Raw genomic sequence first — 21,731 nt, 5'->3', positions numbered from 1 at the left:
ACAGGACTCAGACCTACGGGCCAGGCCTTCGAACCTCTCTTCACCGAAATTAGACTGCTGGGCACACTCCCATGCTCCTGGAGAGGCTCGATAATGTCCCCAATCTTCAAGTCAGGCGACAAGTCTTTGCCAAAAAACTACAGACTAGTGGCACTTCTGGATAACTAGGCAAAATATTTTGCGGGACACTGTTAGAAGAGCTTCAGGTTTGGGCCGACGAGAAATCAGCTATTCCCCTAAACCAGACTGGCTTTGCAAAATCCGTCAGACCAACAACAACAAACATCCTAGCCATGGCAATGCTAATCGACAAGGTGTAATCAACAAAAATGCCATTACACCTACATTTCATTGACTACAGGGCCAGCTTTGACCATGTAAATCCTAACAACCTGTGGGATAAATTGGCGAGCTGGGCATACCACAGACACTGTTAAACCTGATAATTAATTTGCACACATACACATGGGTCTAGATAAAGCTGAGTGCCGGATCCTTTCTGACAAGGCGTATACCAACTGAGAAGGGGCACAAACAGGAATGTGTTTTAGCCCCGATTCTGTTCAACCTGTTCCTAGCAGACCTTTTTCCGGCACTAAACGCCTGCAACTCACACGCACCAAGATTAGGTGGCTTAGGACTACCATGCCTCCTCTACGCGGACGACAAAGTCCTGATCAGCCATGCACAGGCGGGTCTACCACATCTCCTCACTACCATGCAGAAATACTCCGAAGCCAATGGCCTAATCATCAACCTGGAGAAAACAAGGACTATGACGATCAGGAAAAACCTAAAGAAATCTCCAACTTGGTTCTTGGGCAGCACACACATTGAATCTGCACCTGAATATAAATATCTAGGCGTGACTATTAATAAAGGAGGCCACTTCACTGCCCAGGAAACCAAGAAAACTGCATCCGACGCAAATGCCTCGCCCTGGCAGTGTCATTAAAGGACCTTAACTCAAAACTGAGCAGCCCATCAATATTGCCCTTGGCCCAGGTGGTACGCGCCAAGCTCCTTCCAACAATCGCCTACGGCTGTGAAGCACAGAGGGGCAGGGACTCAAAAGTACTGGACAATACAGTCCCAACAGCATACAGGATCATTTTCGGCCTGCCCAAATACACCTCGTACGCACAGATCAGGCTAGAATTTGGCCTACAAAAACAGTCCCTGGCAAGACAAGGAGTGTATATTATCACCTGGGACAAATACCGGAAAGCCGCATCAGGAACTCTCAAAAAACTGGAATGGAAAACGGTCATCTCATGGAACGAGGAACAGGTTTCCCTCTCAAAAAGGGCTCACGGCTGGATGACTCTGAGCACCTATACAGCCCCAGATCCTCAAAATTATTTTGATTTGTTGCACGCTAAAGCCACTAAAATTAGGTTTTTGAAGTATAGACTAGGCCTTCTACCCTGCATACCACACCTCCCTCACAGGCTCAAGGAAACAGCGGGCTCTATCTGCCGCTTATGTTGCATCAGCACCAGACGACCTGCTGCACCTCCTATGCTCATGTAAACAACTTTCGGAAGAAAAGAAACAACTACTAAAACCTCATTTAAACCAACAAGGGATTTGCACTCGGAGACAAGCAGTGCTGACTTGTTGTGCACCTGGAGACCCATAGTTGAACTGCTGTCTGGTGAAGTTTCTGAGACTGGTGGAAAAAAAGTGCCAGAATAATGGATGACCAAGGGAAGTTTCCTCAGAACAATTTTAAACCTTTTCTGCAGCAAGCACTGGGCCTCAGGATTCACTATTCCCACACAGAGATCAAAGCATAATATTTCCAAGTGAAACACCATCCTCGCAAAGGCGCAAGAAACCAAAAAGAAGAGGCCTTAATTGACTCTTCAAACAAGAAAACCACAAACCTGTGCATCTGCAAGACTGCAATACTGCTTGCCCTTAAAGTACGGGGAACTTTCATTCGTGCAGTAAATCTATCTCACTCAAATTTACTTATTAGACAGTCTACACTCTAGTGGGGGGCAATTTTAAACATCATATTCAGCCCCGACCAACGTCACCTAGCCCGAGTAAATCATGCACTTTTTGCACTAAGAGCACTTTGTAACACCAGGCCCGACGTGAAGAGCCGGGTTGTAACCATCAATGTTGCTTCCTGCAGCCGCATTGAACCAATAATAGAACGTTCTACAAAGAGCTACTTGTTTTAGTTGCCTTAAGTCTGCAAAGGACTTTTTTTTTTAGCAGGCATTAACATGCAGCTATAATAATATTATTATGTGTATCAATAAATTCATTGGTTGAGTCATTGCAGTGCAGTAGGTTTGTTCATCTGTAAGACTGTAATACTGCTTGCCCATAAAATACTGGGCACCACAATCGTGCAGTAAATCTATCTCACTCAAATTTACTCATTGGGTAGTCGACACTCTAGCGGGGAGCAATTTCAAACATCATATTCAGCCCCGACGAATGTCACCTTGCCTGAGTAAATCTGCTGGGACGAATCATGAGATTAGCCCTTAAAAAATACCTCAAGCACTTTTTGCACTAAAAGCACTTTGTAACATTAGGCCGGATGTGAAGGGTTGGGTTGTAACCTGTTAATGCTGCTTCCTCCAAAAGCACTGAAGCAACAATAGAACGTTTTACGAATAGTTACTTGTTTTAGTTGCCTTAAGTCTGCAAAGGACATTTTTAGCTGACATGAACGTGCAGCTGTAATTTTATTATTATGTGTACAAATGATTTTATTGGTTGACTCATTGTATTGCAATGGTTTTTGGTAACTTTGCAAATGAATTCAACTTAAACTTAAGCTATAAGCTTCTGTGTGCAACCTTCACATCCAGCTCATGGACAGGAACCTGGGTCTGATGGTGCTGTCAAAGATGAGTTACGGTGTTGCCAATCTGGCTTAAGACCGGGTATCACTGATTTATGACTGTATGATTGATTTATGATGACGTTCTTGCATGAGTTATGGCATTTATCAATAATCAATGACTGTCAGGATGATTTATGACCCTCTCAAGATGTATGACTTAATGTCAATGAACTGATACCTTTTACCTCCACCCAGGGTCTCTGACTATTACTGAGAGAAGAGCTGGTGGAGGGGAAGGACAGTCAAAGGCCCAGTAGAACCAGGTTGCCCTGGCTGGGGCGGGTTGAAGGAGAGTCCAAACTGTTGAGGCACGCTATTGAGGAGATGGTGCAAATACATTCATAAAATCTCTTTTCCCTGCCTTGTAGATGCATTAGGTTGAATATGGGAATACTGTCATTGCCAAAAGTGTGAGAAAAAAGTTAAATTTCCGCAAGGGTATATGGGGCATTAAAATTGCTATGATAGACATGTCAAATTTGTCTTTTAATTGATGCAGGTTTTCATTGTGAGAATATGGGCATACTTGTGCGCCCCTGGCATCCTTCCACACAGCTGCCCACCAGAACCCTAATTTCCATATTAAAGACCCAACATATGTAAGGGGTTAGAAACTCTGGAACTCGTTTCACCTTAAAATACATAAAAAGTTTGTAGAGGCACTGAATAAACACCTGAGTTCCCAGTTAGGTTAAAAGTTGAGTTTTCAAAGGTTTATTTCAATGTAAAAATCTATAATAATTCATAATTGATATCTTTGTATCAAGATCATTATGTCATCAGTTCAGCTAGCAGGTGTTTGGCGACACACCTGATCACTTTGTCAAGGCTTTGGAGAGTCAGTTGAAAACCTGAATATAATGATTACTCAAAATAGAGCAGAAATTCACGCTTTAGACAAAGGCAAATACACTCCATTCCACAGCATGTGGGGGCTACATGAGTAAACTGAATTATGAGTTTAGCCGCTGAAGTGTTTTATTTTCAAGTATTTTATTTAGGCAAAGTATTGTGCTAAGGAGTAAGGGTGGATGTATAAGTGCTCCTCAAGACAAGCGATGAAATACAGTTGCATCTCAACCCAATCAAACCCCCTTTTTAAAATTCATATAACATTAATATTTTTGGGACGAATGCCATCAAAGCAGCTCAGTGATTATACGGATAATATGGGGTGGAAGGCAGCCCACTAACAGCCGTACATGGATTATTAAATGCTGAGAGGGTTTTGCAACCCACACTCAAGAGGCTCCCACAACGCAGTGAACTCTATTAAAGTTCTCCCATACACCTAAGCTACCCAGATATAGTATCACCCCCCATCCTCACCTTCACATGAAGAGAATCCTCCATGCGAAGGTAACACTGGTGATTGTGCTCACAAAAATATCAGTTGGTTCTAACTAGGGAGAGTATACCACCATCTATGGGCTTCATTTACAATGAGGCTGTAACACTGGGGCGTCACTTTTTGTGACGCTCTTGTGGGGCCAGGGCCTGCTCCATATTTACCAGGCAGCACTAAGCCACTTTGTGTGGCTTAATGCAGCCTTGTAATTATCGTTCCCTTTAACACAGTTTTCTGCGTTAAAGGGGAATGCAATGTGTGATCCTGTGGGCGTTCCCAGCAACATCCATGGCTTTTTGACACTTCCCCAGATTTACGAGGAATCGTAACTCTGAGGCAGTCCCAAAAACTTTACGGTGAGGCGTAAGAAAGGCACAACATGAAGAAATACCACTAATTCTCCTCGTGTTTGAAGCATTCTGCAGCACACATAGAAAGAGGAAAAAGCATTTTGTGATTGTTTTTGTGCAGGAAGGTTTCCCTTCATGCACAAAGACAATCATCGCCGCAAAGCAGGCACCCTCGCACCATGGCGCAAAAGTGCCTGCATTGGTGCACGGCAGCCCATTGTGCGCCAGCACCGGGGAAGGCACATTTCTGCCATTTTCTTTTGCCATAGAGCAGTGTGGCGGGAAGGCCTGCGGCGCTGCCCTACACCAAAATCTTGTAAATAAGGCCCTAAGAATCTTGGTTGCAACAATATGGCTGTGTGACGCCTTCTGCTGGGGAAGGTGGGTTTTGGAGCACGTTTGTGCCAAAAGAAAAGACCAGGTACATGGTGTCCTCACGCAGTTGTACTGCTTAGGGAGGCCTAATTGAGGTACGCAGGAACACAACACAGTATTCACTAGTCTAGCACACCAGCGCCTTACCTCGGTGAACTGCCGCCATGGCTGCCATTTTAATATGGGCAGTTGAGGAGAGGGAGGCAGATCATTCATCTGCCCCCATTTCAGCCTACCCCACAGAGCTTGGCCATGATACAGTGAGTTGTTGTGCTACAAATTCCATACTCATTACAGTACAAAGAGGAATCACAGAGTTGAAAATATTTACTAGTTATTTATAAGTTTGCAAAGCCAAAAATCCCTGCAATGGTGGGCACTCACTCCTCAGTCTCTCTGTGACACGGCCAAAGCTGAACAAGTGCCGGAAGTCTTGGGAATAAATTGCGGGGGGGATTTCGCATGTTGTGGACAGGTGAAATTATATTTATGGAATGTTTGATTTGAATTAAGCAGACACAAAACATCCATATTCTTACAAAGTTCCCAAAAAAGCCACATGGACTCGTAATGCCAAAGTAGTCCTACATTATCGGAGACTGCATTAGTCTGAGTGAAAAACGGCCTTACTTGGAATTATACATTGATATGTGATGAAGGACCTTTACTTTAGTGTAACAAAATGTTAATTATCCAGTTTGTGTGTTCCGTTAGAAAATAGGAACTGCCAATGATGGTTGTGACTACATTTTGATGCACAAAACAGTGTATTCATCTGCTGTAGATCATGTAACTCATAAACACTTAACACAATTTCCTATCTTGCCCCTTCTTACTGTTTCTTTCTTTTAGCACTAGCTGCTCTTCCCTGTTTACAGAAGTCTCTCTAACTTTACCTGTCCAACAGACCTAGGGCCGTATTACACTTTCAAAAGGTGCACTGGGCGCAAACAGTGATAATGCGCCCCATTATGGTGTATGCGCTGCCCCCAGGTCAGCTGCGAACTCTCACTGCCCTGGGGGCAGCGCATTCATGTGAAAACACGGAGTAGCCAGTCTATGTTTTCAATGTGCAGGTGGCACCGCCTGCACTTTCAGAGGGGTTTAGAGATCCCCTTGCAGGCGGGTGCAGTCAGTGAATGCACCTGCCTGCAAGGGGATGTCTGGGGAGTCCATGGGACCCCCTTTACCCCCTAGAGAGGGCTGCTGTCAGGAGGCGCACTGACAGTGCACCACCTTTTAAATGGCGCTCTGTCAGTGCGCCTCCTGAGGGCTTCTTTGCCTCTGTGCCCGCGTCTGTAATATGGCATGGGCACAGAGTCAAAAGAATTCCCTTATTTGCATAGGGCAAGCCCCTATGCAAATGATGGAACACCCTCTTTTGATAGCGCTGGTGCTTCAGGTGCACCAGCGCTATTGGTATTATAGAGGGGGATGCACAAGCTTCTGCGTCCCCTTCTGTAACACCAAAGTGCCCCGGGGGCGTGCAAAGTGGGCGCAAATGCCCATTGCGCCCCTGGGGCACCATCTATAGTATGGCCTCTAGAGTGCAAACTATGAGACCAGTTCTCTAAACATTCGAAAATCTAGGAAGATGTAGGGGCATGCTTACAAGTTGCAAGCATTTCTGCATTTTTATTGATTTGGGCATTCTCGGTGGTAAGCTTCCCTTGCATGCCTTGGAAATGTCCTTTCCCAAACTCATAGAAAGATTGGCGATCTCCAGGAAAGTCGTAACTTTGTGGGGATTCCCCACATTGGCCTGGTCACCTCCCATGTCAAGCCAATGAGAACACACAGTTTCCTGACTCACAACCCCTCCCAATATCATGACTACATAAAAAACCTGCCAGCAGCTGTATTTGTCACTAGGTATGAGTGAAACCTCAATCTTAGACTCAGTATCTGAATTTTGCAGAAACCAATTTTTGAGCAACTGTATTTCACATAGGTGTGCAAAATGTTTTCAGTATCAGAACTTTTGTACCCCAAAATGTCTGTCTTTTATAGGTTCATCTTAATTTTCATGAATTCGTATACTCTAGGCAAAATCAATTTTTGATCAACTGAAGTAATTGTATTCAATTCAGATCATCATCACCTTGTGGTATCGTGCGACAAGTTTTCCTCCGGAATCAAATGCAACAAGAGTGTTGTAGAAGAACTGGCCATCCTCAGGGCATGAATCCTTACTGAGATTGCAGGGCTTTTTGTCTCCAACATTCGCAACCACATATATATCATTTGTCTTTGCCATGCAGCTAAGCCTTTCCTGGACAGGAGCTGGACCAAACCTTATTCATCAAGAGGGGAAAAAAGAGAAAAATGTAAGCAAACTGATCATCTCAACTACACTGGAGACAAAACAGAATGGTCACACATTAGACATTGTCTACCAAAACAAAATGGTCGGTATTAAAAATGAGTTCTTCAAAGGAAGTGCTTTCAAATGGAATACCAGCTGCAAGATAAGAACCGGAGGGGAATTCAGTATGTGTGCCCTCTGGCCCAGATGACTATTTCACGCCACAAGATCCCACGTTTTTCTGGTGGTGAGTTTAAGAGTAACCACTTCTGCACCTGATAGATACTCACTATCACCCAGTATGATATGAATGACAAAACCAAGACGAGACACAACAAGACTTCAAGTTATTGCAGTTGAATAATCTGTAGTTGTTATTCGATTTCTCAGTGAGTGCCATGGGAAATCAGATGCTTACATGGCTATATGTATATTCTACAATGTACCAAATGTGTTACGTGCATTGCGTCATGGAATATTACCATTTTTATTCTATTAAGTGTAGTACGAAATGTGAACATGGTCTATGTCAGATAATTCAGGGGCGTTTCCTCCACTAGGGCGGAGGAGGGCGGAGGAGTGTCGCCCTACTGCTTTCTCACAGTGCGAGAAGCAGAAACATAAAATGGATATAACTACAATTTTATGTTTCTGCTTCTTGCACTGCAAGGCTGCTCTGTGAGCAGGGCCGGACAGGGAAGGAGTGGTGTGTCTACACCGGAGTGCGCATGACTATTTTGGTCGGCCCTCTGGGGTCGACCAAACCAGTCATGTGCACTCTGCCCTTCTCCATGCAGGCTGCAATGCAGCCTACATGGAGAACATGGCTGGGCCATTAGCCCCTGGCTTGGTGGCGTCCCGACCAATCATAACGCTGCTTGCAGCGTAGTGATTGGCTTAGGGGTGGGAGCCTGGCTGCCTGCTTCCTGTTCCTGCAGGAGGCAGGCGAAAAAACTAGTTACTTACCTGTACACTATGGTTCTCCAGTATTATCTTTCATAGATTCACATGCTTGTATCTTCCCCGTCGTCATGGTGGGAGTCTCACGGTAACAGAATGACCACAGCAGTATAAGAAAAACTGCATAGCAAAATCCCATAGGGAATCATCTTATTTGGTAACCAAATCTCATCATTATGTGGTCCAAGACTCAGCCAATCGGCTGCTAGCTCTGCCCTCACACTCCCCAGCAGAGCCTTCCTGCCTCAGATTTCCAGCCCCGAGTGCGAGACTAAAATACACCTAGAGACAATGAGGTTCTGCCTGAGAAATGGGGAGGTGGGCGGGCCGCATGTGAATCTATGAAAGATAATACTGGAGAACCATAGTGTACAGGTAAGTAACTAGTTTTTTCTCCAGTATTGAATCTTTCATAGATTCACATGCTTGTATCAGAATAGTAAGCAGTACTTATCCCAAACTGCATTTCCAGGCTAGAACCCCCAATAAACGTGGGCTCTGCTCTTTTGGATAGAATGTTAACATACATTGCAGTATTTGAAAAATTTGTGTAAATATACATATATCTGTACATACATACATCGTTATAATCCATGATAAATACCTTAATGAAATAGGTGCCGTAGAACTGCTTGTCCCACTGCTGCATCCTTTCTCCACGCTGTGTCCAGACAATAATGTCTAGTAAAGGTGTGCGCATTCTTCCATGTCGCAGCTCTACAAATGTCTGGCAATGGCACCCCTGCAAATAGGGCCGTAGAAGTTGCCATCTTCCTCGTGGAGTGCGCACGTACTTTGGTTTGCAAAGGTTTTCCAGCTTTGACATGACACAAGGATATTGCTGACGATATCCACCTCGAGATACTAGATCTAGAAAGTGCCACCCCTTTCCTGGGGCCAGCAAAGCTGATTTGTCTTTCTGAATGATTGGGTCTTGTCGATATAGAATTTTAGACATCGTTTAATGTCTAAAGAGTGCAATGCTCTTTCTGCCGTTGTTGACAGGTCTTTAAAAAATGTAGGCAAAACTATTGGTTCATTCAGATGAAAACTGGAAGGGACTTTAGGAATAAATTTGGGATTCGTCCTGAGAATCACTCTGTCCTGCCTGAATTGTAGGAATGGTTCTGCAATCGAGAACGCTTGAATCTCGCTGACCCTTCTTGCTGATGTGAGCGCTAACAATAACGCTGTCTTCCATGAGACAAATGGGAATTCCGCCTTATGGATTGGCTCGAAGGGCGGTTTCATTAACTGTGTAAGAACTGTATTCAGCAGCCAAGGAACAACTGGTCTTTGAACAGGAGGGAACATTCTGAAGAGCCCTCTGAGGAATTCCTTAATAACTCTTTGGGACCAAAGAGAGGGCTGATCAGGCACTCTTGTGTACCTTGAAATCGCGGCTAGGTGTACCTTTATGGACATATGAGAGAGTCCAGATTTTGCCAATGTCAGTAGATATGGGAGAATCTGATCAGAAGAGACCCGAAATGGATGCAAGTTGTTAGATGCACACCACTGACAGAACCTTTTCCATTTCGCCGCATATGTTTTGTTTGTGGAGACTGCCCGGGATCGTCATAGAATGTCTCTGCAGTCCTGAGGGATCTTTAACAGTTGGAATTCATGCTCGTGAGGTTCCATGCTGACAAGCTGAGCGATTTCAAATTTGGATGCAGTATCTGTCCGTTGTTCATCGTTATCAGATCCTGCACTAATGGGAACTGTATCCTGGGTGTCATTGAGAGGCTGATCAGTTCGGAGAACCACGCTTGTCTCGGCCACGCTGGTGCAATCAGAATCAGATGGCACGGCTCTGATTTCATTTTCCTTAAGACTTTCAGTATTAGAGGGAAGGGGGGAAAGGCATACGCAAACATTCCTGTCCAGCACATCTGTAGCGCATTGCCCCACGATCCTTTCTGCGGAAACCGGCTTGCAAAGTTTTTGCATTTTGAATTGTGGCGGTCCGCGAATAAGTCTAGCCTTGGCGTGCCCCATACCTTGAAAACTCTGGAAAGGTGCTTCCAATGTAGATCCCACTCGTGAGAGATTTCGGGAGATCTGCTCAGAATATCCGCTCTTGTGTTGTCCACTCCTGCAACATGTTGCACCTGAAGCGAGATGTTGTGAGCTAGAAGCCATTTCCAAATGTCATGTGCTTCCTTTGACAGAAGTTTCGACCTTGTGCCCCCTTGTTTTAGCAGGTAAAACATAGACGTGGAGCTGTCCGTTTTCACCAGAACCGTAGATCCGCGAATTCTGGGTAGAAAAGCCTTGAGTCCCAAGAACACGGCCCTCAGCTCTAGCAAGTTGATGTGGAGCTGCGTTTCGGCCTTTGACCAGTGGCCCTGAATTTCGAGCTCCTGGAGATGCGCTCCCCAACCCTGAAGAGAAGCATCCGTCATCATCACGAAATTGTAGACCTGTGATTCGAAAGTCAGTCCTTCCGCTAAATGATCCCTGATCTTCCACCATGACAGGGCGTCTCTGATCTGAGGAGTGATTACTATCCGATCCTCGAAGGATCCCTGCGACTGAAGCCATTGCTCGTCTAGCAGTTCTTGTATAGGCCTCATGCGGAACCTGCAATTTGGGAGTAGGGTAATACAAGAGGACATCATTCCCAACAATGACTTGTAGATCCTTACTGAAACGGACTTTTTTGTTTGCAATTGTGTTGACAACCGTATGATCTTTCGAATACGCTCCTCTGACGGGTAAGCCTTGGCCTCCTCTGTGCAGATTAGAGCACCCAGAAATTGAATGGACTGGGCTGGTCTGAGATGGGACTTCTCTAGGGTGACTCTGAGACCTAGCTGATCGAAAAGCTCCATGCAAACGTGAAGGGAGCGATGGGTGTCTCTGAACGAACTTCCTTTGATAAGCCAATCGTCCAGATAAGGAAAAATCTGGTGACCTTGTAGTCTTAGGTGGGCCGCAATTGGCGCCATACACTTTGTAAAGATTCTCGGCGCGGACTTTAGTCCGAAAGGTAAGACTTTGAATTGGTAATGACGCCCCGCCACCATGAAGCGTAGAAATTTTCTGTGTTTTACGTGGATTGGGGCGTGAAAATAAGCATCTAAGAGGTCCAGGGATGCCAAATAATCTCCTCTGCCAATCAGGAGAAGAATTTCCTGCAGGGATAACATTCGAAATGATTTCTTTTGAATGAATTTGTTTAGACCTCTCAGGTCCATTACCTGTCTCCATTTTGATGTGTCTTTCTTTTTTATGAGAAAGAAATGCGAGTAATAGCCTGTCCCGCGTTGAAGCCGTGGAACTTCTTCTATCGCCTCCTTTTGTAATAACGCTATCACTTCTGCTTTGAGGGCTGATAGATGTTCTTGTCTCCTGTGTATAGGAGGCTGAATTGGAGGCTTTTCTATGAACTCCAGTGTATGGCCATGTTGTATTACATCTAAAACCCATCTGTCCGTTGTTATTGACAGCCAAGCTGGGTAAAATGAAGTCAGGTAATGCGTGCTGCTTCTCGGACAAGTGGTGGATATGTTGAAGAAGTCATTGTCGACGATTGGATTGCTGCGACTATCCTCTCGCAGATGATCTTCCCCTGGACTGTTGCTGATAGTTATTTGAGGATCAAAACTCTTGATTGTTCGAGTATTGACGATATCCCTGCTGCTGGTGTGGCTGATATCTGTTCGATTGGAACGAGGATCTTTGTGTAAATTGTCCTCGGGATCCTCTCCTCCGAAAGGACTGAAACCTGCCCTGTTGAAGAGATCCCAGCGCCCGCGCTGTATCTGTGTCTGTTTTGATGCTTTGTAGGGCCTCATCGACATGCTTCCCGAACAGATTCTCTCCATCAAATGGCATGTCCACTATTTTGGCCTGTACCTCTGGTCTGAACGAGGTGGCCTTCAACCATCCTTGTCTTCGCAGAGCTACTGCACCTGCCATTTGTCGAAAAGCCACTGAGGACAAATCCATAGCGATGTCTATGGATTCCGTTGCAGCCCTAGCTCCATCCTGAAGAATAGCAGCCGCTTCTTCTTTTTTATCCTCTGGAAGATGGGAGAGCAAGGGTGCTATATCGCTGCACATCTGCCTGTTGAATCTGCTGATAAGTGCTAATGCATTAGAAGCCTTTATGGAAGACGCTGCCATCACCGCAAAGCGCTTCCCTGCGCCATCCATTCGTCTTCCGTCTTTGTCTGGTGGAACCATTGTTGTTGAAACCGGATTTTTTGAGTTTCTTTGGGCGGCCTGCGTCACCACAGAGTCTGGTCGAGGATGACCAATCAAACAGGCCGGAGACGATTCTGGAGTTCTATATTTCTTGTCTATTCGAGGAACTGAAGCAGCAACTGAAGCCGGGTTCCTCATTATCTTCAAGCCTTCCTCCCAAATATGGGCGATTATCGGGATAGATCGCATAGACTTGCGTGACTCCTCTTTAAAGTCATATAGAAAACATTCGGCTTCCTGAACTGGAAGCGGAAGGTCAAAGCGCTTTGATGCTTTCTCCATGATATCATGGAATCCTCCTATATCTTGCGGCGGAGAGTGCACGGGTGTTGGAGATGTCGACGGTGTAGTTGGGAGAATATATTGGTCCCATTCATCAACGACCTGCTTATCTTGAAGGAGTTCTCCTTCTTCCAGTTGATCGGCGTCACTGTCTTCCAAGTCATCTCTGATTGTCATAATCGGTGGAGATCGTATCTTCTGAGTGGAAGTTTTGGGAGAAGAATGAGGTGGTCGTACCTGTGTCGGCTTCTCCACCGGCTGTGGCGCTTGAGAGTTAGCGTCCGGGAAACGCCTATAGTAGTCGTTTATCATCAGCCGCAAATCAGTCACCAAGGAGACCGGCATGGAAATAGAGTCCTCTCTAGAAGTTTGTGGAGGCTCCTCTTCTTCCTCGTAGTCATAAGACTGCTGAAAAGATTCATATCTCCGTGAATCTCTCGGAGGGCGATCCTGAAATGAGAAGACTTCTTGAACCTCATGAAACTCTTCCTCATCCGTTTCCTGACTCTTAATGTGAAGCTGAGAGGGACTATAAGCCACTCCTGAAGACTCCTCATCCTCTGACTGCAAGTCTAGTAGATTTGAAGGAGGAAGCGGAGAAACTTTTGTCCATGATGTAAAATCTGTGGACTTTGCGTGCTTCGTCGACGAGCCCGTCGACGACGCCATAGACTTCAATGTTATTTTCTTGACTTTAGGAGATTTAAAGGCTCCCGTCGACGGGGCTTCCGTCGGCGGAGATCTCGTCGACGGGGACAACTGGATTATCGTCGACACCGTAGTCGTCGACGACGAAGTCTTCGTAGACGAAGGTAATGCGGCCGTCAACGGGATCGTCAACGGGCTTTTCTTCGACGACGAGGTTTTAGTCGCCGTCGATGCCGCTGTCGTCGTCGATATGGTGGTTGTCGACGGAGTCGTCGTCGACGTAGTCGTCGACGGTTTCAAAGCAATAACAGCCGATGACGGGCCGATTTTCGACGACGGGGCTGAGGAAACTTCTCTTGACTCTTTAGATTTTTTAAGAGGAGTATGAGGTAATGAAGACGCAGGGGCCCCTTTGGCTTTTGTCTTCTGCTTCTTCAGCTCTGAAATATCTTCCGAAGTTGAAGATTTTCTCTTCTTTGAAGACTTGGATTCCTCCTCAGAGTCAGATTCTGAAGTGACCTTCTTTTTCTGAAGCCACAGCAGAAGACGTGCCTCCCTGTCACGTAGGGTTTTCGCAGAAAAGGTTCTGCAATGCTTACAGTCTTTAGACACATGTTTTGGGTGCAAGCAATATAAGCAGTCCTTATGTGGGTCCTCAGAAAACAATCTAGGCTTTCCACAGGATCTGCAGGGCCTGAAAAGCCTCTTCTTAGAGCTTTCAGCCATACTGAACCAAAAAAATGAAGCACAGTACCTTAAACCAGCAAAGAGAAGTAAATTTTAGCTGAACCAGAGGTCAAAAGTTCACACAGGAACAAAACTGAGCAAGGCTCAGGGAGACTCCTCCTCACACGAAGGCGGTTGGAAATTTGAGGCAGGAAGGCTCTGCTGGGGAGTGTGAGGGCAGGGCTAGCAGCCGATTGGCTGAGTCTTGGACCACATAATGATGAGATTTGGTTACCAAATAAGATGATTCCCTATGGGATTTTGCTATGCAGTTTTTCTTATACAGCTGTGGTCATTCTGTTACCGTGAGACTCCCACCATGACGACAGGGAAGATACAAGCATGTGAATCTATGAAAGATTCAATACTGGAGAACAGGAGATCAGGTCAGGAGCAGCGACAACGCAGGACCCGGCCGGCAGGAAGGTACGTTTAATTTTTTGTATTATTATCAAATTAAACCTCCCGCATGACCCCCTCCCAACATGACCCCCATCCCCTCGCGGCCCACAGCCCACCCACCTGCGAGTCATGCCGGCCGCGACTGGATACTTCTGATCAGAACCATCATGCTAGGGATTTGGCAAACTGACATTCTTCAGCATAAAGAAAATGCTAGCAATGAAGACTGTGTGACACTAGGGGGCATATTTATCATAAAATGTTGGAGCGTGGGCCGCGCTCTGCCATTATTAAAACTCAGGGATGCGCCGTATTCACAAGACTACTGTGTACCCCTGTGTCTTCCCTAGCGCTTGCGCAAAAAAAGCTGCCTAGTGCCAGCACAGACCCCCTGCTGCCATGTTGCAACGGTACCTGCGCTGCAGGGACGGTTGTTTATGTGCTGGAAGGAACACCTTCCTACACATAAACAAGCAATAATGACGATTTGCACCTTCTATGTGTGCTGCTGCAGCACACAGGGAAAAAGCAAAAATCGAGGCAAAATTTATCATTTCTCCACGTGTCGACATTATAATGGCTGGTATTCCATGGGGTTAGTTTTTGGCGCTGCCCAAGCCATCTAAATCTGAGGCAGTGCCAAAAAGCATGGGTGTTGTGGTGGAAAGCGGTGGAATGCCCACAATACCCATTGCACACTCCTTTGCGTCATTGGACTACTGCGGAACCGGGCATATATACAAGGTAGCATTAAGCCACGCAAAGTGGCTTAGCCCCACCTTGTTAGTATGGAAGATGTTGCTATGCCCCCGGAGAGTTAAAAAAAAGATGCTCCAGTGGTGGTGAGGGCTTGTAAATATGCCCCTATGTTTTTGTGGTGCTCCGAGGTCAGTTCAAATACAAAGTCAGTAAGAAGAGTGCAGTTATAACAGGGAAGGGGTAAACACACACACAATGAACTTACCACCCAACAGTGCATCTTTACTGTGTGATGTAACCCATACTAATGCTTCTACAACAGAGGGTCCGATCTTTAGAATTAAACAAAAGTTACCTAAAGTACATAGTGGGGCGTCTGAGAATTTTGGTTGTGCTCGAGTCTGACACTACACTGATTTGAGTGCTATGTTACACAGCTGCTCATTCTTAGTTCCATATCCAACTGTGGGTGATAGAGGAAGTATTATGGAATACACATTTATCATGGCATGCCAGAGTATTAAGGGATGTTGAAACATGAGGCAGGTCTACTGCTGACCTGTCAGCATCAAAAATATTTTGTGAGGCGATTACAGAAAGAGCTTTCACTGAAAATATGCGGATTCTCCTATAAAAGGTAGATCAGTTCCTCTCAGTATCACTCATTCGTTCAGGATTTTCTTAGATAAATTAGATTCACTACTTAAGAAGGGTGGAAAAGCAGAGCTGGAACTCAGAGTTGCAATTGTTTATTTATTACAACAAAATTAATACATCGTGTTCACGTTATGTGTAACAAATGTTGAGATGTTATACTTCAACTTGAGAAGATATAATGTATACTGGCAACCTGCAGAATGTTAAAACATATGGGGATTCACATCTGAAATACATGTACACAATGGTCTAATGTCTAAGTGCAGCATAGGACTTTCCATCTCATAGGAGGGGGGCAATTGAACATGCAGGCAGAGAACAAAGAAAGATAAAGAAACGGGAACACAAGGGCATATGAATGAATTCATGGATTACAAAGGGACTGGTAAATTGTGGGCAACAGCCATGGCATGCCAGCATTTTCTTCGTCTTTACTACAGGATCATTTATGAAGAAGACTTGGCTGGGCTAATCTTGTGCGCTTTGCCAATTCTGCTAGTGGCTTTACCAATGCTTGTTCAATGCAAGCATTGGTTTTGCCAATGCCATCGGATGCTATCTTGAAATTCAATCTTTTCTATTGTTTATTAGAGATATTTTATTTCAAATGGCTGCCATATTGTGCCTGAACATCACATTGTGTCAGATTACATATAGACATCTGGCCCAAAACTGTTGTGGCCTTCTTGGAATTCTGTTATTTTTATTGCTTATTAAAGAACTCCAATATGGCTACCATGTTGTCTGCAGACACACTGTGATGCAATATGGTGGCCATTTTTCCATTCTACTATTCTATCTTTTTTATTGTGTTTATACCATTCAAAGATATCCACCACGTTGTTTCTAGATACACCAAGTCGCAATGCAGTGGCCAGATTGGATTGGTATAACTCAAGTAAGAAAATATGGAAAATAGAACTAAAAGTTGGCCAACTTTGCTCACTTTGCCACTGGATTCAAGCAAGCCTGGCCGAAGTCGGCTGAAATGCCAGAAACCGGTCCTAGGAAGCTTGTTTCCGGTCCAGGGAAGGCATGGCTTGGCAGTTCGGGCTGGACTGTTCCCATGACGCACAGGGTCAGACTGATTTGCATATGGCCATGTCTGAACTGGGGTGGCAGAGTGGGCTAAAGAACGGTGATGGATCAAACCCAGATCTGTTGACTGGGTGTGAGTGTTTGATTGGTTCTGCTGCTCCGTCCATCACCACCCCTTTTTGTACCGCAACCAACAGTATAGACTTAGTCAGTGCTTGCGGCACAACTGTACAAACATTGACGAACAGGTGGCTGCAGTGGCCAGAGCTTAAATAGTTCCATGACATCAGCTCTGGAAGGATACACTCAATCACTCAAAAAACAGGGCAAAACATAAATGTTTCACAGGGCGGACAATGACACAAATATGAAGGAAATACATTGCATTGGGAGCCTTGAATTGAATGGACAAGAATGCCATACAATCATGAGCAAGAGGCAGATCAGAGTTACACCTAAGTAAATATTGAAGTATGGGATACAATGTTCTCTGAGCTGCCTGAAGTGAAGCCACAAAAATGACCAGCAAGCTGAAATAATTTAAATTAGAATGTAGTAGCATTAGAGCAATTAGACATTTACAGCCATATATTTTGCACATACGTTGGAGCATGTGTGGCGCACAGAGGACCATTATACATGGCTATGCTCCCCCATTGCACACAAGGATGTGGTTATGAAAAACATGCTATTCATCTAACCATTAGAAACTGTGCAAAGGCATACCTGTTTGGATCAGTGCAAGGAATCCAGTTCACATCAGGATCTGGGATGTTTTCAAGATATGGGAAAATGGTCTGTCTCGTAAAACCCCAACCATATATAGCAAGCTCGGGGGTCACAATGATCTGTGCATTCTGTAAAAATAAAAATAGATTTTTAACTAATATTCAATACAAAGAGAACATCAGTGCTCGAAAACAGTCCTGCTGGTGTGTACTTAGGAAGTCAAAATAAGTTATAGATGGAATCTTTATGTATCCCTAGCTTTCACTTCTCATTCTTGTGAGGAGGATGCCTTTATAATAACAGTTTAATCATACAAAATGTTTATAAGTAGCTTACATTTTATGCATATCGTTCATACAAGACCACATGTGCATAACACAACTTCCCCTCAAATGTTCATCATATCAGGTATGGAGGTGGTCCAACAGGAAGTATCTTTGCAAGTATGAAAACAACATTTCTAAAAGGGTATTTCATTGTTTGTAAAGTTTGAAGTATGTCTATTTGTGCGTAGGATGGAGATGTATACATCCATACATGAACTCCATACAGAAACTGTACCTGACATTCGATTAAAGAACTTCTGTGTTGGCTCAATAACCCTCCCTACCAAAAAGTCAAACTAAAGTTTGGTTGTGACCGGTCCCACGCCACCCAACTCTCTTTCAATCTTCAAATGTAAACCTCGTTGTAGTATTTATATGTACATCCAACCTGCTCTTTCTGTGTAGAGACAATTAGGACAAACATTTGCTTCATAAACAGAATGTTTATATACTGATGATGTGAACCATTTAAATAATTTCCTGTAAAATACAACACTGTACCACAGGATTACCTCAACAGTAAGAGTTGTAAATCAACTACAGTGTTAAGCAGAAATCTTTTGAGTTGTTCGAGCAACTAAATGTAGAACTCTAAAGTAAGCATCAGAAAATAAAATCTCTCACTAAATATTTGCTATTCACACCTGCACCGCAATGAGCAAATATGGATGGGCACTGGATTGGCACTCTAAGTTAGGTTGGCCACAGTGTTATTGTGGATCAGTATGTAAGTGCTGTAAATTGCCATGTTGACTTGTATGATCTGATGTAAATAAAAGTGTGTGATTTCCTATTTCAGGATGGTGATGCTACAGGGACCCACATTTAATCCACAGAGATATTCTATATAACGACTAGTGGATGCTTAGACAACATACTAATTGACTGGCAGTTGTGTTGTCTGAGCACAGCTATTAATTATTATCTATTTGTGGTGGAAGGAGCTGGCAAATATTGCATCTCCCATAAAAAGATTAGAGTTTTTATGGCTCTGCAGCTCCGGATCACACAAAACTGGAGAATAAGAGGAAGACCTAACAATCAGAACATTAATGTTGATGAAGACATAAAAACCCAAATCAGACCATAAAAAGGTAAGAATGGTTTCTTAATAATAAAGAACGAGATACATTAGGTTTGAAAATTCTTATGCACATCTCACTATGGTCTTCATAAAATATGAATTAAAGCCCCATAATGGATCCTCGCTTCCAACATAAAAAGACAGTAGAATCTGAACACCAACAGTGGAATTTGGGAACACTGGTGACTCATTCCTCAGATCAGAATATTTTCTAAGCATGAAATCATCATGGTACATTATTTCGCTGATTCCCCCTAAATTTACAGGCAGTTGAAATGAAGTAATCAACTAAACCTGGTGGATGAAGCTAAGAGCCAGATTTATCACTGTATTGTGTGCTTACTGCATCACGCATGGTGTTGAAGGGCAACCTTACGTGGCCCTGCTTTGCTTGGTAAATCTGGAGTAACACAAGGCAGCGCAAGCCACTGCCTTGCATTACACTGCGCTGGGAAGGCGTTACATTAATGAAAAATGGGTGTTCCCACGCATCCGCCCATGGTTTTTAGCGCATTCCCAGATTTAACAAGACTGGCGCATTCACAGATTTACCAGTCTTGGTAAATCTGACAATGTGCCAAAACCATGGGTGGAACGTTGTGGTAAATAAAATATTACGCTGTCAGACTTTTAAAATATAAATAAGATCATGCATAAAGCAAGAGGCTGAGTCTGTGGTATCAGGTTCATAAAGGGATTTATTCCATTAACTCGAGTCAAAGGGAGAATATTTCCATCACCAAAATTGGATCTGGAAAGGGGCTCAAAAGTATTCTCAATATTCTCAAAACATTATTCACAGAGTACAGTATATATACATTTCTCAATTGTACGTAAGCAAAAGAGCAAGAGAGAATGAGATAAGAGCATGTGGGCGTGTAAGTAGGCGTGAAGGTGGGCGTCCATGTGGGCGTCCACTTGATGATAATGGGTAATTTGTCATGTGTGGGTGGATACCTGGAGAATCCTGCAATGTCAGCAGAAATATTTGGCAGAGATGCGTGCGCAGTCGCATGACGTGTGATAGACGTGCAACTAGAGGGAGAAAGGGACTTGACATTTAGCTCTACATGTGGAGACAAAAGTCTGGGGTTATGTCAACCTAATCCCAAATCATATCTAATATCCTATGTTTAAAGAACTGTGTTATCCAAAAAGAAAGGTCTCTCGAACAAAATCTATTCTATACTGACTGTGAGTGCGTGTACAAGCGTCTAAGTGTCTACACTAAATGCGAGGGGGTAGGAATATTCCATGGTAACAGGGCTATGAATTACTTGCATGAAGACAGAGAAGCCGGGCCCTTTGCTCGGTAGCTGGAAGAATGTTTACTTAAACTACTAGACAGGAATGCATTGGGCAGGGAACGGAGCAGATAATTTCGAAGGTGAAATACAGTTTTTGGCAGAGAATAGGCTGATGTCAGGCTTCGTGAGCCGCGCAGAGAATGAGACAAAGTTCATGGTCACAGATGCAGGCTCAGACTGGAGCTTTCAGAGGCAGAAGGCAAGAAGAGTTTGATGACAGAATCAGGGCCTACTTGCCTGGACTGTAAAATGGCATAAGTGAACCATATAAAGCCGGTAGCCTTTCATACTTAGGAATGGAATATCCGGCCTATTCATGGCGGATCTGACAGAGGACATGTTGACGGTGGACGCACATGTGTTTGCGTCTTCATAACTGGAACTGGAGGGAACATACATGTACTTGTGATTCATACATGAAACCGTTGGGGTCCAAGATAGGGGACATAACTGATCAGAAAAATCCATATTTCCACATTCCCTCCTTGTCCCCTACTTGCCCGTTAAGAGATATCAATCTTCATCAATCCATTGATCTGTTCATATAACATCATTTGTTCTTCTTTCTTCTTCCGTGACGAATGAAATCTTGGTGGTGGAATACACGATGTGGCACACAGACCACAGATCGCTGGTCCACATTGTAGACATAGACAGCAACTGAATAGTATGAGAAGGCCAATACCTAGGAAAGATAGGACCTTCCATCCAAAGGTAGATAATACACTCCAAAACCAACCGGACCAAGTCCAGGTGCCTGGATTCTGGTGTATCTGGCTTACAATCTTATGAAGGCGAGTTATGGCTTTATATACAGATGGCGAATTTTCTGGTATGAAAAATGCAACAGCTTGATTTGATGACCCTACAAGCTACGCCCCTATCGGCCAGGATAACGTCAAGGACAAGACTATTTTGAAGCACAACAATCCGCATAGCAGACTGCTCTTCTGTTAAATTGCCTAAGGCGGAAATAGTTTCGTTCACTACTGCTTCAAGGGTTCTGGTTAATCTACGTATCAGCTTACTATTGGTAACTGTACCTATATAGGGAAAGAAACCTTTATTGAAATCTGTGTATTTTTCCCATGCTGTTTCAGTGTAATCGACAATTGGGAGATCTCTCTGCTGTCTATTGTGTACTAAATGAGTATTTCTATGATAATCAGGAGGAGCTAGGAAAACAGGTGGTAGGAGGAATGCTATGTAACAGGTACCGTCCCAATCTAGAGGTAGGCGTATATATGCGGTCTGGCCACATATAAAGTAGGAATGACGAGAAGCTCTAAATGTAGACTTGCCTTGATCACTGAATTTTATTACAGTGGTGCATTTACTATGGCCCATGTGTATGGAGCCATTCTTTCTTATACATAATTCCCCTTTTACTGGGAATACGGACATGGCG

General features: G+C 44.2%; 1 protein-coding gene across 1 annotated transcript in view; it reads right to left on the bottom strand.

Moving 5' to 3' along the window:
* LOC146820828 (pantetheinase-like) overlaps positions 1-21,731 on the bottom strand; it is a 123,796-nt gene that overhangs the window by 62,893 nt on the left and 39,172 nt on the right. The window contains exons 2-3 of the mRNA XM_085611644.1: positions 17,604-17,734; positions 7,047-7,239 (exon numbers count right to left, since the gene is read on the bottom strand). Coding sequence (XP_085467770.1) covers positions 7,047-7,239; positions 17,604-17,734 — 324 coding nt within the window. The remainder of the gene's footprint in view (positions 1-7,046; positions 7,240-17,603; positions 17,735-21,731) is intronic.

Source organism: Triturus cristatus, chromosome 6 (assembly GCF_964204655.1).
Source record: "Triturus cristatus chromosome 6, aTriCri1.1, whole genome shotgun sequence".
In the NCBI taxonomy this organism is placed as follows: Eukaryota; Metazoa; Chordata; class Amphibia; order Caudata; family Salamandridae; genus Triturus; species Triturus cristatus.
Note: the sequence above shows the minus strand (reverse complement) of the source record. Positions and strands in the feature narration are given on the sequence as shown.